Genomic DNA, 16126 nt, shown 5'->3' with positions numbered 1-16126 from the left:
TGACAACAGCTTCTTCTGAGTCATTCTCCCTCCATGTGTCACGTACATTCTTTGGTACATTCTCAGTCTTCTTTGGAGACTTTGGCGTGGTATCACCAGACTCTATTGTTTGAGTCTTGTTTTATGATCCTGGTCATTGGGCCCAAGGCCGTACAGAACATATCCATGAATTGTTGGTTTGAGATGTTCAGTGGCAATGAAACCTGAAAAAGTAAACAGTGAATGAACTCTTATGATGTTTTGTATATGGTGTGTTATTGACCGGGTCTTTTGTAGCGGAGGAGTCAGACAGCTAGTCAGGAAAAACCCAACTGTTTAGGTAGCTTCTTAAAAAAAGACATGTTAGAGGTTCTATAAAAGTTCTCTTCTGTCTGGAGCCTGAAGCCTATGCCCGCCACAGCGTAAGGAAACCTACGCTACAGTAGAAAGAAGAAAACCCATGTGGCTGCGTTGTCAACGTAAAGAAAGACGACGCTATTATCGTAGCTACATTTTTTATTTTACAGACAGAAATGGGCTCCATACCACAACAGTGTGTATGAAATCAACTTAATGGCATAAACGTGGGCAAGAAAAACAATATAAAAGAATTTTAACGAAGGCACTCAGAACAAGGCGCAGCAGTAAAGCTGTAACTCTAATTATATCACACAAAAGCCCTGAACCTTTAACTGGTAAAATACAGACTACTGACATATTCTTGATCCAGGGTTTAAACTCGACGAAGCTCAGCAGCGTGGAACGCGTTTACAGCAGGTACAGGCACAAGAGGTATGTTACACAGAACTGAACTCAGCGGTCTGTAAAATACTCAAAAGTTTACAGTGCAGTCAAACTGAAACACACCGTGACCCATCTGTGACCACGCTGTCAGCCCAGTGGGCAGCGGTCAGGATGAGTCTCTGAGTCTGAGGCCATGGCTTTCTGACGGACACCGCTGGATAGAGTCCTCCCAGTTGGAAGAGAGTCACTGCCTCAAGGCCAGGGAGGTCAAGTGTCTCAAGGTCTTGAGAACCAGAACAGCTAAAGGGAGTTCTCTTCTGTGTGACGTCTCCTGTGTCTCTTCAGTTGTCCACTCTGTGAAAACGATTCATCACACACGGAGCAGCTGAAAGGTTTCTCTCGCGTGTGGATTCTCATGTGTTTCTTCAGATTTCCACTTTCAGTGAAAGCTCTACCACACACGGAGCAGCTGAAAGGTTTCTCTCCTGTGTGGATTCTCATGTGTCTCTTCAGTTGTCCACGATGTGTAAAAGATTTATCACACACTGAGCAGCTTACAGGTTTCTCTCCTGTGTGAGTTACTGTGTGTGTCTGTAAATGTGCCCTATGTGTGTAAGTTTTCTTACAGACAAAGCAGCTAAGAGGTTTCTCTCCTGTGTGGACGATCGTGTGTGTCTTTAAATTCCCACGACGTCTAAAAGTTTTCTTACAGACTGCGCTGAAAGGTTTCTCTCCTGTGTGAGTTATCATGTGTCTCTTCAGACTTCCACTTACAGTGAAACTTTTATCACATTCTGAGCAGCTAAAAGGTTTCTCTCTTGTGTGGATTCTCTTGTGTTTCTTCAAATCTCCCTTGAGGTAAAATCTTTCCCCACATTTAGAGCAGCTTAATGGTTTCTCACCTGTACTACATTTGGAACCACTGACATAAACTTCATTACTCACAGAGTTCAAACCTGACAGAGGTTCTCTGGTCTCCTTCAAATCATCACAGCCATCAAGGTCAGAAGAGTCTCTAGTCTCCTCATCAGTATCTGGTTCTGGATGTCTTTCTGGATCTGACTCCATGTCTGGTTCTGGTCCTCCACAGTCCTCTCCATCAGCTTCTGTTTCCATCAGTTCAGTTTGTCTTTGATGAAGCGGTGAGGACTGAGCTTCCTCTTTATTCAGAGAGATTGAACCTGACTGAGGTTCTCTGGTCTCCCTCAAGTCAACACTGTCATCAGTATCAGGTTCAGAAGAGTCTCCAGTTTCCTCGTCGGTATCTGATTCTGGATCTGAGAACCAATCTGCTTCTGGTCCTCCACAGTCTTCATCATCTTCTGTTCCCATGTGTTCAGTTAGTCTTTGATGAAGCTGTGAGGACTGAGCTTCCTCTTCATCAACTTTACTCTTCACAGGAGTGAATGAGAACTTGATACCAGCCTCCTCCAGCCCTTCCTGCTGACTGGTCCAGAGTTCCCCATAGTCCTCTTTAATATGAGGGGGCTCTGGGTCCTCCTGGTCCAGACTGGAGCTCCAGACCTGCTGCTGAAGCGCGTCTTTAACCGCAAACAGCTGCTGGACGTCTGCAGGAAACAGGAAACACACATTGAGTACAACTGTGAATTGATTCTAACTAGTGATGTAACACCTGTAGATACAGGTACAGGTGGGCACGAGCACTGAACTGAGAAGAGAACATCCTGACTGCAGACCAACTTCTACACGAGGGGTCCAGGCTGTAATGACGGACCACGTCGCGGTCCATTTGATTCCTGCCTCCATGCAGAAAATTAAGCTCTAAGAGTTGCAACGAGGACAAACTCTGCTGCACGGCTGGGCTCAGACGGCTGACGTCGCAAAAGGGAAAAGCCTTAAGAGGTGAAGGCCAGGACGATCAGAACACATGTGACATGTAATGTAAAGAACACAGGTTTATAGCAAGCAGGTGAGGGCTGCTAAACGACAGTAGTCTGAGATACTGCAGCACCAGCTCTGTGAGTGATGTAGGCAGATCACAGCTACATGCCTGAATACCGCCATGAATACACTGTCGCTTTGAACGACAGAAGGACATCCTGACCCCAGGTCCCGGTCACCAGCCCCCCCTCCCAGCTTAGCAGGGTCCTTACGACCCACATCCCGTCCACCCACAGTCTGATGTTAATCATTGTTTGAACAAAATATTATATACAACCTGCTGACCTGAGGTCAGTTCACCAGAGAAGAAGTAGAGTACAATTTGAACCTCTGACCTGAATACTGCAGTACAGTACCTGTAACTCTACCTCAGTACATGATGTGAATACTTCAGTACCTGTAACTCTACCTCAGTACATGATGTGAATACTTCAGTACCTGTAACTCTACCTCAGTACATGATGTGAATACTTCAGTACCTGTAACTCTACCTCAGTACATGATGTGAATACTTCAGTACCTGTAACTCTACCTCAGCACATGATGTGAATACTTCAGTACCTGTAACTCTACCTCAGTACATGATGTGAATACTTCAGTACCTGTAACTCTACCTCAGTACATGATGTGAATACTTCAGTACCTGTAACTCTACCTCAGTACATGATGTGAATACTTCAGTACCTGTAACTCTACTTCAGTACATGATGTGAATACTTCAGTACCTGCAACTCTACCTCAGTACATGATGTGAATACTTCAGTACCTGTAACTCTACCTCAGTACATGATGTGAATACTTCAGTACCTCTAACTGTACCTCAGTACATGATGTGAATACTTCAGTACCTCTAACTGTACCTCAGTACATGATGTGAATACTTCAGTACCTGTAACTCTACCTCAGTACATGATGTGAATACTTCAGTACCTGTAACTCTACCTCAGTACATGATGTGAATACTTCAGTACCTGTAACTCTACCTCAGTACATGATGTGAATACTTCAGTACCTGTAACTGTACCTCAGTACATGATGTGAATACTTCAGTACCTGTAACTCTACCTCAGTACATGATGTGAATACTTCAGTACCTGTAACTCTACCTCAGTACATGATGTGAATACTTCAGTACCTGTAACTCTACCTCAGTACATGATGTGAATACTTCCTCCAGAACTGGTTCCATCAGGTTAAAGAGATGAAGGAACCAACAGAACCAACCTGCTCTGTGGACCCGGACTTCCGGGTTGAAAACAGCGTCCAGTAGTCTCCGTTGTCGCTCGTTCTCGTCTCTAGAAGCAGAAAGTTCCTCCTCGTACTCTGCTATCGTTCTTTCAAACAGCCCAAATATCTCTTGCGCAGCCGCAGTGAGTCGCTGCTTCACCAACGCTCTCAGCATTTGGACTTTACACATGTTCACACGACGACAGCAACTTGTTCTCCACACAAACTCCGTCACGAAGCCCGTTTGCTCTCCATCCAACAGTCCCGACGACGATGTTGCTAACACGCTAAGCTAGCTTCAGTTTCTCTCCACAGACAAAAGGACTCTCCTCAGTTTCGCGCGGACGCCATCTTGTTCCAAGCTAGCCAGAGTGAGGACCACCACTTCCGGTACAGTTGAGTTTCTGGCCTTCAGAGTAAAAGCCTGGTATAAAAAAGACTACACAAGGAAATATACATACATAAAAATATGACCAAGTACTAAATAGGTCATTAACAATCAGATTATTATTATTATTATTATTATTATTATTAATAACGTACAACCACATCACCCTCTCATTTCGCCTGTTTTACATCCACATGACATCCTGTAATCTGTTTATTCTGTGTTTTATTCTGAAGGTTATGATTATTCCTCTCTTTCCTGCTTTGTTGACGTCAGTCCCTGGACTGTGTGCCGTCGCAATAAAGTCTAATCTCATTTTAAGCAGTAATAAATGTGTTTATTTCACACATATCCGACTCTAACAACTCAACACTTTAGTGCATTCTTCATAACTATTATTACAAATAATAAGTGGTTCTGCCTCTAACGCGCAGAATTCAACGACGCTTGAGTCGGTTTCGTCCGTCCCCGCATACGTCATCACCTCGCGCCTCGTGTCGCTCCTCCAACGTCTTCCTGCATTCGTCGTCACGCGCTCCTTGTCTGCCTCGACCCGGGAGGACACGTCGCTGCTGCCGGAGCAGAGCAGCGATGGAGGAGCCGCTGGACGTCGCTTTGGACCCCGCAGGTTGGTGCTGTTTATCTCTCCTCTCGCTGGAAACACGTGACACGTTTCTGGGAGTTTGTGTTCCGGTCACGTGAGCTGCAGCTCCACGTTGTTTGTTGTCATAGTTAGTGAGTCCTTTCGTGTCAGGAAGATTTTGGTTGAAGCGCATATCGAGGCTTGTGTCGATGACGTGCGTGCTAAGCCTCGCGAGCCGGCCTTACCACGTGACCTTCCTCTCTGTAAGCAGCTTCATCTGTGAAAGCGTGTTTTATAAAGCAGGTTCGTCTCTAAAAGCACAGCAATTTTTATAAAATGTTTAGCTGAAGCTTTCATCCAAAGTGGATGAAACAAAACAAAAGTGTAGGGAGCAGGGGTTAAGAGGTGCAGGGTAGGGAGCAGGGTTTAAGAGGTGCAGGGTAGGGAGCAGGGTTTAAGAGGTGCAGGGTAGGGAGCAGGGTTTAAGAGGTGCAGGGTAGGGAGCAGGGTTTAAGAGGTGCAGGGTAGGGAGCAGGGTTTAAGAGGTGCAGGGTAGGGAGCAGGGTTTAAGAGGTGCAGGGTAGGGAGCAGGGTTTAAGAGGTGCAGGGTAGGGAGCAGGGTTTAAGAGGTGCAGGGTAGGGAGCAGGGTTTAAGAGGTGCAGGGTAGGGAGCAGGGTTTAAGAGGTGCAGGGTAGGGAGCAGGGTTTAAGAGGTGCAGGGTAGGGAGCAGGGTTTAAGAGGTGCAGGGTAGGGAGCAGGGTTTAAGAGGTGCAGGGTAGGGAGCAGGGTTTAAGAGGTGCAGGGTAGGGAGCAGGGTTTAAGAGGTGCAGGGTAGGGAGCAGGGGTTAAGAGGTGCAGGGTAGGGAGCAGGGGTTAAGAGGTGCAGGGTAGGGATTTTTCATTTAGGCCTTCACCGTTTATTTTTTTGGTTGCTGCCATTTAGTTTTTAGTTAATGTTTCTTTGTCTTTCAGCTTTTACTTCACATATCCATACATGTTGTGTTATCCAAGGAGAGCAGCAGGACTTGATGTCCAGTCTGGACCCAGACGATCCAGAGCCCCCACACATTAAAGAGGAACAGGAGGACCCAGAGCCCCCACACATTAAAGAGGAACAGGAGGACCCAGAGCCCCCACACATTAAAGAGGAACAGGAGGACCCAGAGCCCCCTCACATTAAAGAGGAACAGGAGGACCTCTTGAACAGTCAGGGGGGAGAGCAGCTTCAAGGGCTGGAGGAGGCTGGTATCAAGTTCTCATTCACTCCCGTGAAGAGTGAAGAAGAAGCTCAGTCGTTACAGCTTCATCAAAGACCTGAACAGATGGAAACTGAAGCTGCTGGAGCGGAGCCAGCAAAGCCTTCTCTGGTGAGACTTCGTCCATCTCCAGATACGTCATTAACACCACCAACGTCTTCCTGGATTCCTCAACAAGTGCTCCTGGTCTGCCTCGACCCGAGAAAACTCATCACTGCTGCCCCGAGCCGAGCAGCGAAGGATGAGTCACAGGATGTCAGTTTAAAACCCGCAGGTGGGTGCTTTTATATTTCTTCTCTCGCTGGAAACGCGTTCAGCTCCTGGTATTCTTTTGGCCGCAGCCAGCTTCCGTTGTTTCCCCTCAACAGACTGATGTGCAACAAACATATCAACGTCACTTCTGAGACATTAGTGCTTTATCCTGTACAGTGAGGATTTAACTAGCAATTATATTTAAATATGGAACCAGAGGCCTTCCAGCTGGCCTTTCCAGATTAAAGAACATGGGGATGTTATCGTTGATTGTTATAGTCTTCAACCAATCAGATCTTTAGTTTGACATGCTGGGTGTATTCTTTGACGTGCCAGGGCCTGCGAAGTGGCGCCAGAAGTTACATGTGTTGTGATTGGTCAGTGGGCCAGCATGACTTTTGTCCAACAGAAAGCTAGCTAGCAGAACTGTGTTGTTGTAGTAGTAGTAGTAGTAGTAGTAGTAGTAGTAGTAGTAGTAGTAGTAGTAGTAGTAATTCAGGTCCAACTGTATATAAGAGAAGTAATGACATTTTTAGTGTTTTGCTTGGTGTTCTGTTTTACTACCTGTTTTTTTATCATTCAACAGCAGGAGGAGAAACAGACTTGGTGTCGGATTTACTGAAGAAGCCTTTCTCACGAAGGACTTTTCAGGAAAAGTGGGAAATTGTAACAAAGGGCCGTCCAACCCCACAGTTAGCAGCTTTGACCCAGAAAGAAAAAACATGTATGCGTCACTTTCAGTTAGCCAACTACGAACGATATTCCTGGCTGACGGCATCAGAGAAGAGTTGCAAACTTTATTGCTGGGAATGCCTTTTATTTGCGACTGATCGTCTTGGTGTGTGGAGCCACGGTGGATTTGCTAACCTGACTTGCCTTAGCAAGGCTGCAACGCGACACCAAAGTACGGCAGTACACCTGCAAGCTACGGTGCTCTTTAATACGTTTGGAGAGACCCGAGTGGATTCTGAGATCAACAAGCAAGTTTACAGGGAGACGGAGATCCATAACGAAAAAGTTAAGAAGAATAGGGAAATACTAAAAAGACTGATAGACTGTGTCATCTTTTTGGGTAAACAAGAGCTCTCATTCAGGAGACACAACAAACGTAGAAAGTCTACAAATAAGGGGAACTATGTGGAGCTACTTTCCTTTGTGGCCGAGCACGACACTGACTTGCACTTCCACCTTTCCACGAACAAAGTGTTTACCGGGACATCGGGCAAAATACAAAACGACCTGATTAATGCTGTAGCTGAAGTGATGGGAGAGGAGATACAACGTGAGATAAATCAAGCGCCCTTTGTCGCTGTTATGGTGGACGAAGCGACTGACGTGAATAACACAGTGCAGCTGTCACTGGTGCTCCGCTATGTGACGGATACCGGCGTCAAGGAAAGGTTTGTCAGATTCAACGATGTCACCGGCCACAAGGGAGCAGACGACATTGCTGCTCTTCTTATCCGATTCCTGGAGGACCACAATTGTCTGGACAAAGTCGTGGCTCAGTGTTACGATGGCGCAGCGGTCATGGCGTCTGGACTTAATGAAGTGCAGGCTAAAGTTAAAGAGAAGGCTCCGATGGCTTTATTTTTACACTCCTATGCCTATCGGCTGAATTTAGTGTTGACTCAAGGAGTCTCAAAGCTGAAAGAGTGTAGAATATTTTTTTCACACCTCAGTGGCCTCACAGCGTATTTTTCCAGGTCTCCAAAGCGCACGCAGCTGCTCGACAACATCTGTCAGCGCCGTCTTCCTCATGTGGCACCAACACGGTGGCAAAATAGCTCTAGACCGGTCAACACGGTCTTTGAAAACAGAGCTGCCCTGCAGGAGCTTTTCGAGCACATTGTGGAGCACCATGACGAGTACGACGATGAATCCGTGCGCTTTGCTGACAGCTACAAAACCCTTCTGGAGAACTTTGACTTTTGTTTTTTGCTGTCCATGTTCCATGGGATCTTTGAGTATTCAAATGTCCTTTTTGGAGTGCTACAGAAGAAAAAACTGGACGTACAGTTCTGTCTGAAAAGTGTGGATGAGTTTTGTGACACTGTTGAGAGAGAAAAGGGACGGTTTGGTGACATCTTTGACTCCACTGTGTGTAAAAGAGGTGCCCCAAGAGCACAGACAGGCCAAGCAGAGGGAGACATTCGTGCAGGGTACCAGAAACTCCACAACGATATCTTGGACATCATTCTTGCCCAGATACGAAATCGGTTCAAAGATCACGAGAAATTAATGTTTCTCTCCCTCCTCGACCCCAAGCAGTTTCAGGCATACCGGAAGAAATTCCCAGATTCGGCCTTCACCAACCTGACGGAGAGTCACGGACATCTGTTTGAGGATCTGCCACGGCTGAAAACAGAACTGACTGTAATGTACGCCATGGCTGGCTTTGAAGAAAAAGGCCCTGCTGATCTACTGGCTTTCCTTCAGCAGAACAATCTGGTGAAGAGCATGCGTCAACTTTACAGACTGGCATCTTTGGCGGTGACCATCCCAACATCGACTGCCGCTGTGGAGCAGACATGTTCAGCCTTAAAACGAATCAAAACTTACTCCAGAAACGCAACTGGGGAGGCTCGAATGTCCTCACTGGCGTCCATGGCCATTGAGAGGGACCTGCTGATGGAGCTGAAGCGCACCGATAAACTTCACAACCGCGCCATTGATCTGTTTGCAAACAAAGAGAGGAGGATGGACTTTGTCTATAAGTGAACAGCATTTGGTGAGTGAACTGCTTTTTGTGTTTTTACATCAACTGTAGCGTTACTAATGTGTCCATGGTGTTTTCATTATGTAGTTAATATTGTTCCATCTGATCGTCGCTCGTGTTCTTGAGTGTGCAGTGTTTTGGTGTCGCAGTTTTGTTGGATTTTGTTATAAATAAATGTGACTGATTCTGAACTACAGTCCTATGATTGTTTACACGAGATAACAAACACTCATAGTTAATGTTGTTGGTTTGTCTTTCAGAGCAGCAGGACTTGAGCTCCAGCCTGAACCAGGAGGACGCAGAGCCCCCTCACATTAAAGAGGACCCACAGAGACACCTCCCAAAATCTGCAAATCTGCTTTACATTTATTGTCCACTTTATGGTATCTGATGGACTTAAAAATAACTCTTCGTCGTTTCTGATTTTCAATTTCTAATTTATTTTTGTCTATTACTAAATGATCCTGTTGAGTGCATTTTATCTTAAGTTCATTTTATTTAGCGTTATTTCTAAACTGAAGTGTCATACCTCTTTAGTGCCTCCTAAACTCCCGCAGTCCTGTCTTTCCCTCACAATGGTATGCTATATTGCTGAAGGAAGCGGATGTTCAAGGAGACCGATTGTTCTGTGTTATGAACAAATAAATGCTGGAAAATCATTATTTGAGTCGACTTCTTCGATGCCTTAAACACATCTGTTACAGGCGCAGGATAGCAAATGAATCCCCATGAAGAAACCGATTGGATGAAAAGCTTCAGGAAACTTCATCAAGAAACAATTAATTAAACAAGTCTTCTCCAACTGTACGGTAAAATCACATAACATCTTAAATGAAGATAGTCTGGGTTACCCTGAACAGAAATCCAGTGGACATTTTTGCTAATCCATAATATTTTTCACTTATTTCAATTGATCAATTATTCTGATCTGTTGTGGATTCCACTCTGCTATCGTTCTTTCAAACAGCCCAAATATCTCTTGCGCAGCCGCAGTGAGTCGCTGCTTCACCAACGCTCTCAGCATTTGGACTTTACACATGTTCACACGACGACAGCAACTTGTTCTCCACACAAACTCCGTCACGAAGCCCGTTTGCTCTCCATCCAACAGTCCCGACGACGATGTTGCTAACACGCTAAGCTAGCCCACTATTAATAGGATTATTAACATACAGCCACATCACCTTCCACGTCCCCCGGTTCTTTGAAGCAAGTTTAAGATGCAAGTTGCAGATGTGCTCCACTATCTCAGCTCTATAGAATGAGACACCGCTGGCAAAAGGCTGACTCAAGCTGAAAAATGTAATTCTCGATTCTGGAAGTTCTTCATATTTCTTGTGAAAACATTTACTCAGGTGGTCGAACAGTTCTGGTGTGAGACATTGGTTTACCGGATGTCTTTGGCTCACAAAGTATGTGAATGAAATGGTAAATGCCTGTAACTAAAAGTCTAAAACCAAATTTTGCATTTTAGTTTTTTGAGTTGAAGTGTGTTCTGTCACTACTTTCACCATAATGATAAAAAATAGGACTGAGAAATGACTTCATGCTGCAGATGAAGCTTCATGTGGTGAGTGCAAATCAAAAATGACAATTACAACATTTCTATAACAAAAAAAGATTTATGATACAAAAAACTATGTATGAAATATGCATGTTCAGAAAGTACTATGAACACATTCAGACCATTTACAATTTTAAAAAAAATAAAAATGCAACGCCTGCGACCCAATGTTGCCTTCAAATTGGGGAAGGCCGCTGCAGCAGCAGAGACGGGCTCAGGCAGATGACCTTCAGGCACCGGGACGGGAGCCGTGCGGAGCGGCTTTCCACAGAGCTCTGCCGTCAGCTTCTCCATGAAACCTCGGTGCATCATGGGATGTGTTCGCCGGGCCAGACAGAGTTCCTTGTGGAGAATGTATGATTGTAATGCGTTACAAGGACTGGAGACTTGTCCAGGGGAACCGCCTTCGCCCCTTGACAGCTGTGATCGACTTCAGCGCCCCGAGACCCTAAAAGGGATAAGCGGTTCGGATAATGGAATGCGTGTTCTTTTTTTTTCGTATAATAAATCCTTTTTTTTTTTTTTTTTTAAAGAAATGTCATAATGGTAATTTTTCATTTGCACTCACCACATGAAGCTTTATCTGTAGCAGGAAGTAATTTTTAGTCACAATTATGACAAAAAAGACCAAAGTCATGACAAAAAAAGTAAAAAAAAACGTCATAACGACAAAAACTTTTTTTCAAGTATCACAAAAAGACAAAAAAATCACAATTATGACAAAAGTCATGTTGTCATAACTATGACTTTTTGTTTGTTTGTTTCGGAAATAGCTTCCATACATGTTGATATCTCACGAGGAGAAAAACATATTTTGCTTGTGTAGTCATTGTACCAGGAAACCTTCTGAGGCTTTTACTCTGAAGGCCGTAAACTCAAATATACCGGAAGTGGTGGTCCTCACTCTGGCTAGCTTGGAACAAGATGGCGTCCGCGCGAAGCGGAGAGACCTTTTTGTCTGTGGAGAGAAACTGAAGCTAGCTTAGCGTGTTAGCAACATCGTCGTCGGGACTGTTGGATGGAGAGCAAACGGGCTTCGTGACGGAGTTTGTGTGGAGAACAAGTTGCTGTCGTCGTGTGAACATGTGTAAAGTCCAAATGCTGAGAGCGTTGGTGAAGCAGCGACTCACTGCGGCTGCGCAAGAGATATTTGGGCTGTTTGAAAGAACGATAGCAGAGTACGAGGAGGAACTTTCTGCTTCTAGAGACGAGAACGAGCGACAACGGAGACTACTGGACGCTGTTTTCAACCCGGAAGTCCGGGTCCACAGAGCAGGTTGGTTCTGTTGGTTCCTTCATCTCTTTAACCTGATGGAACCAGTTCTGGAGGAAGTATTCACATCATGTACTGAGGTAGAGTTACAGGTACTGAAGTATTCACATCATGTACTGAGGTAGAGTTACAGGTACTGAAGTATTCACATCATGTACTGAGGTAGAGTTACAGGTACTGAAGTATTCACATCATGTACTGAGGTAGAGTTACAGGTACTGAAGTATTCACATCATGTACTGAGGTAGAGTTACAGGTACTGAAGTATTCACATCATGTACTGAGGTAGAGTTACAGGTACTGAAGTATTCACATCATGTACTGAGGTAGAGTTACAGGTACTGAAGTATTCACATCATGTACTGAGGTAGAGTTACAGGTACTGAAGTATTCACATCATGTACTGAGGTAGAGTTACAGGTACTGAAGTATTCACATCATGTACTGAGGTAGAGTTACAGGTACTGAAGTATTCACATCATGTACTGAGGTAGAGTTACAGGTACTGAAGTATTCACATCATGTACTGAGGTAGAGTTACAGGTACTGAAGTATTCACATCATGTACTGAGGTAGAGTTACAGGTACTGAAGTATTCACATCATGTACTGAGGTAGAGTTACAGGTACTGTACTGAAGTATTTAAATACTTTAATACGCTTTACTATGTTAAATCTCAGAGGTACATATTGTACTTTTTACTGTTCTACACCTTATAGCTGCATATTGTACTTTTTTACTTTACTACACCTCAGAGGTACATATTGTACTTTTCAATAGACTCGTTCCAAAGAGCAGCAGCAAGTCAGACAGTTTTCAGACTTTGTTTGGATTCATTCATATTGTGTTTGTGAATATATATTCATGTAGAAATGTGTGTTGCTGCATCCTTTGTTTTTCTCCGTCTGCCTGTTAAATACATTACTACTGGTTTTGATATGTGTTAAATAATAACTTTAATATTGTCAACCACACAAGATATCTTTTAAGATTAAACATGAGACTAATAGTCAACAATCAAGTGTTAAGTATCACAGTTACACATCAAATAAGGAGTTTCCACAGCAAACATCTTATTGTAATAATTGGTTTAAGTTTAGTCTGACTGCTAATCAATAATCTGTCCTGTAGACAACCAGCAGCTATTGGTGGTTAAAGAAAGGGTTCCTCCTGAGCAGCAGGACTTCAGCTCCAGTCTGGACCAGGAGGACCCAGAGCCCCCTCACACAAAAGATGACCAGGAGGACCCAGAGCCCCCACACATTAAAGAGGACCAGGAGGACCCAGAGCCCCCACACATGAAAGATGACCAAGAGGACCCAGAGCCCCCACATATTAAAGTGGACCAGGATGAACTCTGGACCAGTCAAACTGAACAGATGGAAACAGAAGCTGATGGAAATGACTGTGAAGGACCAGAACCAGACAGGAAGTCAGATCCAGGGGTCTCTTCAGAGACTGAAGACAGTGATGTTGACTCGAAGAAAACCAGAGAACTTCAATTTCTGAATAATGATAAAGTTTCTGTCAGTGAGTCCAGATCTATTGCTGGAGAGAAACTAATTAGCAGTTCTCAGTGTGGGAAGAAATTTAAAGCCAATAAATATCTGAAGAGACGCATGAAAACTCACACAGGAGAGAAACCATTCAGCTGCTTAGTTTGTGAGAAAGCTTTTACACACAGGCAAAGTCTACATGTACACATGAGAATCCACACAGGAGAGAAACTATTCAGCTGCTCAGTTTGTGAGAAATCTTTTACACGAAATGGAAATTTTCAGGAACACATGAGAATCCACACAGGAGAGAAACCATTCAGCTGCACAGTTTGTGAGAAATCCTTTAGAGAGAGTCGAATTTTATGCAGACATATGAGAATCCACACAGGAGAGAAACCATTCAGCTGCACAGTTTGTGAGAAATCCTTTAGAGAGAGCGGCCATTTATGCAAACACATGAGAATCCACACAGGAGAGAAACCGTTCAGCTGCACAGTTTGTGAGAAATCCTTTAGAGAGAGCGGCCATTTATGCCAACACATGAGAGTCCACACAGGAGAGAAACCATTCAGCTGCCCAGTTTGTGCTAAATCTTTCTCGTGGAATGGACAGCTGCTCAGTCACATGAGAGTCCACACAGGAGAGAAATCATTCAGCTGCTCAGTTTGTGAGAAATCTTTTTCACACAGTGAAAGTTTAAGGGTCCACATGAGAAACCACACAGGAGAACGCTTCAGCTGCTCGGTCTGTGAGAAACGTTTTAAACGTAAAGCACATCTGAAGAGACACATGGTAACTCACAGGAACCACTCAGCTGCAGCAGAACCTGCCAGATAAACATCACAACAGACGCTGTTGACAATAATCTTCAAACAAAACAATCAATTTACTTTCTTAGTTGTCATGTTGTAGCTATCAACGTGACTCATTCAATTTATTATGTACAGCCCCAATTTATTAATCACAAATTCGTCTCGGAGGGTTTTTACAATCTGTACACGTACGACATCCTCTGGAGAAACCTCCTGGAGAGCATCCGAGGGGATCCCCCTCCGTCTGGTCGGATGTAACTATCATTGAAAAGTGACTTGTGCTGAATGAGTCATGGAATTTATTTTCCTTTAAGTTTTTTTTCCAATTATTATTATTACATTTTTTTTTTAAAAAAAAGATGATTTAGATGTTAGTTATTGTGCCACATTTTGTTTTGCTTCATTGTGTTTCCTGGATTCATAACATGGATCCCAGTGACGCACAATAAGAGGCCTGCTGGCTGTGAGGTGAGCGGTGCGTCGCTGAGGGATGAGTTCCCAGCGGCTGTCGGAAGAGTCCGATCTCGAGCGGGAGCCTAAACGCACCCCGTTAGAGGCGGTCGCTTATTTCAAAGTATCTTAAATAAATATGAACATAAGACTGTAGAGATTGACACAAGATGCTTTTTGATTTTCATAAAGTGATGAACATTTAAAGATCAGTAAACTATTGTGACTGCAGATCTGACTTTGAGTCTTAAAAACCATAAAACCAGAACTTGTCTTCTCGATCTTTTATTCTCTGTATTATTGAGTTTATTGCAGATGTTTTACTCCAGCAACAAACCTCTTTATCTCAATATCATGTTTTTAATTGTCACTTTTACATGTATATAAAACAGATCAAATTAAGTTTTATCATTAATTAGTCAAATATAAAATAAATCCAACAACATTCATCAACAAAGTGTTTTATTTCAGTTGCTTCGTTCAAACTGTGAATCCATTCATAACTTCTTTATGCCTCTTTACTGAAATGTGAAACCAACTTATCTTCTTAATATTCCCATGAAGATGCTGCTTGCTAAATTTTATGTTCACGTTTGTGAAAATACTTTAATTTGAAGTCAGACTGCAAAACCAAATTATTGAAATATGTGTAACAATAACTGAACAATTCCTCACTATTATGTGCAACATGATGTATAATCTCTGTGATCACGCGTCATAAACCTTCTGATCAATATTCCCACATAACTCCTCCCCTTTTCCCTCTTTCCACAATCCAGGAACACTCAGGACTAACTAACTATTTAAAACTGTTGTACATTTTAAACCGTGTCTCACAGCTTCTGTACATGTATGTATCGTGTTGGTAGATTTCATATGTTCTATCTCAGTGTGTTACTTTAGTTCCTCAGAGATCAGTCCATCGTGTCTGGACGCTCACATGGAAAATAAAGAAGCTTGAGGTGACTTCTCCAGATGTCCACTAGGAGGCAGCAGCACCTCACTGGACCACCTGGAAGTTTGTTTTTGTTTTTTTCACATTTCAGGGTTTGTTGTTGTTGTTGTGTGTTTAATAGTTACTGTGAAATAAAAAATAAAAAAAACATTTTCACAAAAACAACAACAACCTTTAAAACGTCTGGACGAAGTGAAACCATACGAGTGTTCACGGGTTAAAGACACACTCATGTCTTACTACCCATTAAAGGGTTAATAAGGTAATAATGACACTGAGCAGGAGATGTTTCATACAACAGCTTCAACCTGAGAGTGAAACTTTAATACTTTACTTATTTTACTGGAATGCAAATGTGATTCATTGAAAATCACGTGAACGCACCATCATCATCCACAGCGATGACGTGTGTGTGTGTGTGTGTGCCTGAGTGCCTGTGTGTGTGTGTGTGTGTGTGTGCCTGAGTGCCTGTGTGCCTGAGTGCCTGTGTGTGTGTGTGTGTGTGTGTGTGTGTGTGTGTGT

The 16126-nt window shown here is 43.6% G+C and overlaps 3 protein-coding genes across 9 annotated transcripts; 2 read left to right on the top strand and 1 right to left on the bottom strand.

The window, feature by feature from the left end:
• Positions 1–498: 498 nt before the first annotated feature.
• LOC137781859 (gastrula zinc finger protein XlCGF8.2DB-like) lies at positions 499–4233 on the bottom strand. 2 transcript variants are annotated; one of them, XM_068570851.1, is made up of 2 exons: positions 3850–4233; positions 499–2291 (listed from the first exon to the last, which is right to left on the bottom strand). In XM_068570851.1, exons 1-2 carry the CDS (start codon positions 4040–4042, stop codon positions 1024–1026), a joined length of 1461 nt encoding a protein of 486 aa, XP_068426952.1. In that variant the 5' UTR covers positions 4043–4233; the 3' UTR covers positions 499–1023. The 2 variants fall into 2 exon arrangements, with proteins under 2 accessions (XP_068426952.1, XP_068426953.1); XM_068570852.1 differs by lacking the exon at positions 3850–4233 and adding an exon at positions 2394–2468.
• Positions 4234–4779: 546 nt separating this feature from the next.
• Positions 4780–9697, top strand: LOC137781854 (zinc finger MYM-type protein 1-like). Of its 6 annotated transcripts, none has more exons than XM_068570843.1 (4): positions 4780–4868; positions 5797–6354; positions 6919–9063; positions 9312–9697. In XM_068570843.1, exons 1-3 carry the CDS (start codon positions 4832–4834, stop codon positions 9051–9053), a joined length of 2730 nt encoding a protein of 909 aa, XP_068426944.1. In that variant the 5' UTR covers positions 4780–4831; the 3' UTR covers positions 9054–9063; positions 9312–9697. The 6 variants fall into 6 exon arrangements, with proteins under 6 accessions (XP_068426944.1, XP_068426945.1, XP_068426946.1 ...); XM_068570844.1 differs by having other exon boundaries at positions 4785–4868; positions 5836–6354; XM_068570845.1 differs by having other exon boundaries at positions 4806–4868; positions 5844–6354.
• Positions 9698–11534: 1837 nt separating this feature from the next.
• On the top strand, positions 11535–15069 carry LOC137781861 (gastrula zinc finger protein XlCGF57.1-like). Its single transcript, XM_068570854.1, has 2 exons — positions 11535–11891; positions 13020–15069. Exons 1-2 carry the CDS (start codon positions 11699–11701, stop codon positions 14222–14224), a joined length of 1398 nt encoding a protein of 465 aa, XP_068426955.1. The 5' UTR covers positions 11535–11698; the 3' UTR covers positions 14225–15069.
• The last annotated feature ends 1057 nt before the right edge of the window (positions 15070–16126 follow it).

Source organism: Clinocottus analis, unplaced genomic scaffold, assembly GCF_023055335.1.
Source record: "Clinocottus analis isolate CAN_PGR_092001 unplaced genomic scaffold, fCliAna1.0.p SCAF_90, whole genome shotgun sequence".
In the NCBI taxonomy this organism is placed as follows: Eukaryota; Metazoa; Chordata; class Actinopteri; order Perciformes; family Cottidae; genus Clinocottus; species Clinocottus analis.
The sequence above is the reverse complement of the archived record's forward strand: the minus strand, read 5'-3'. Positions and strand labels throughout refer to the sequence as shown.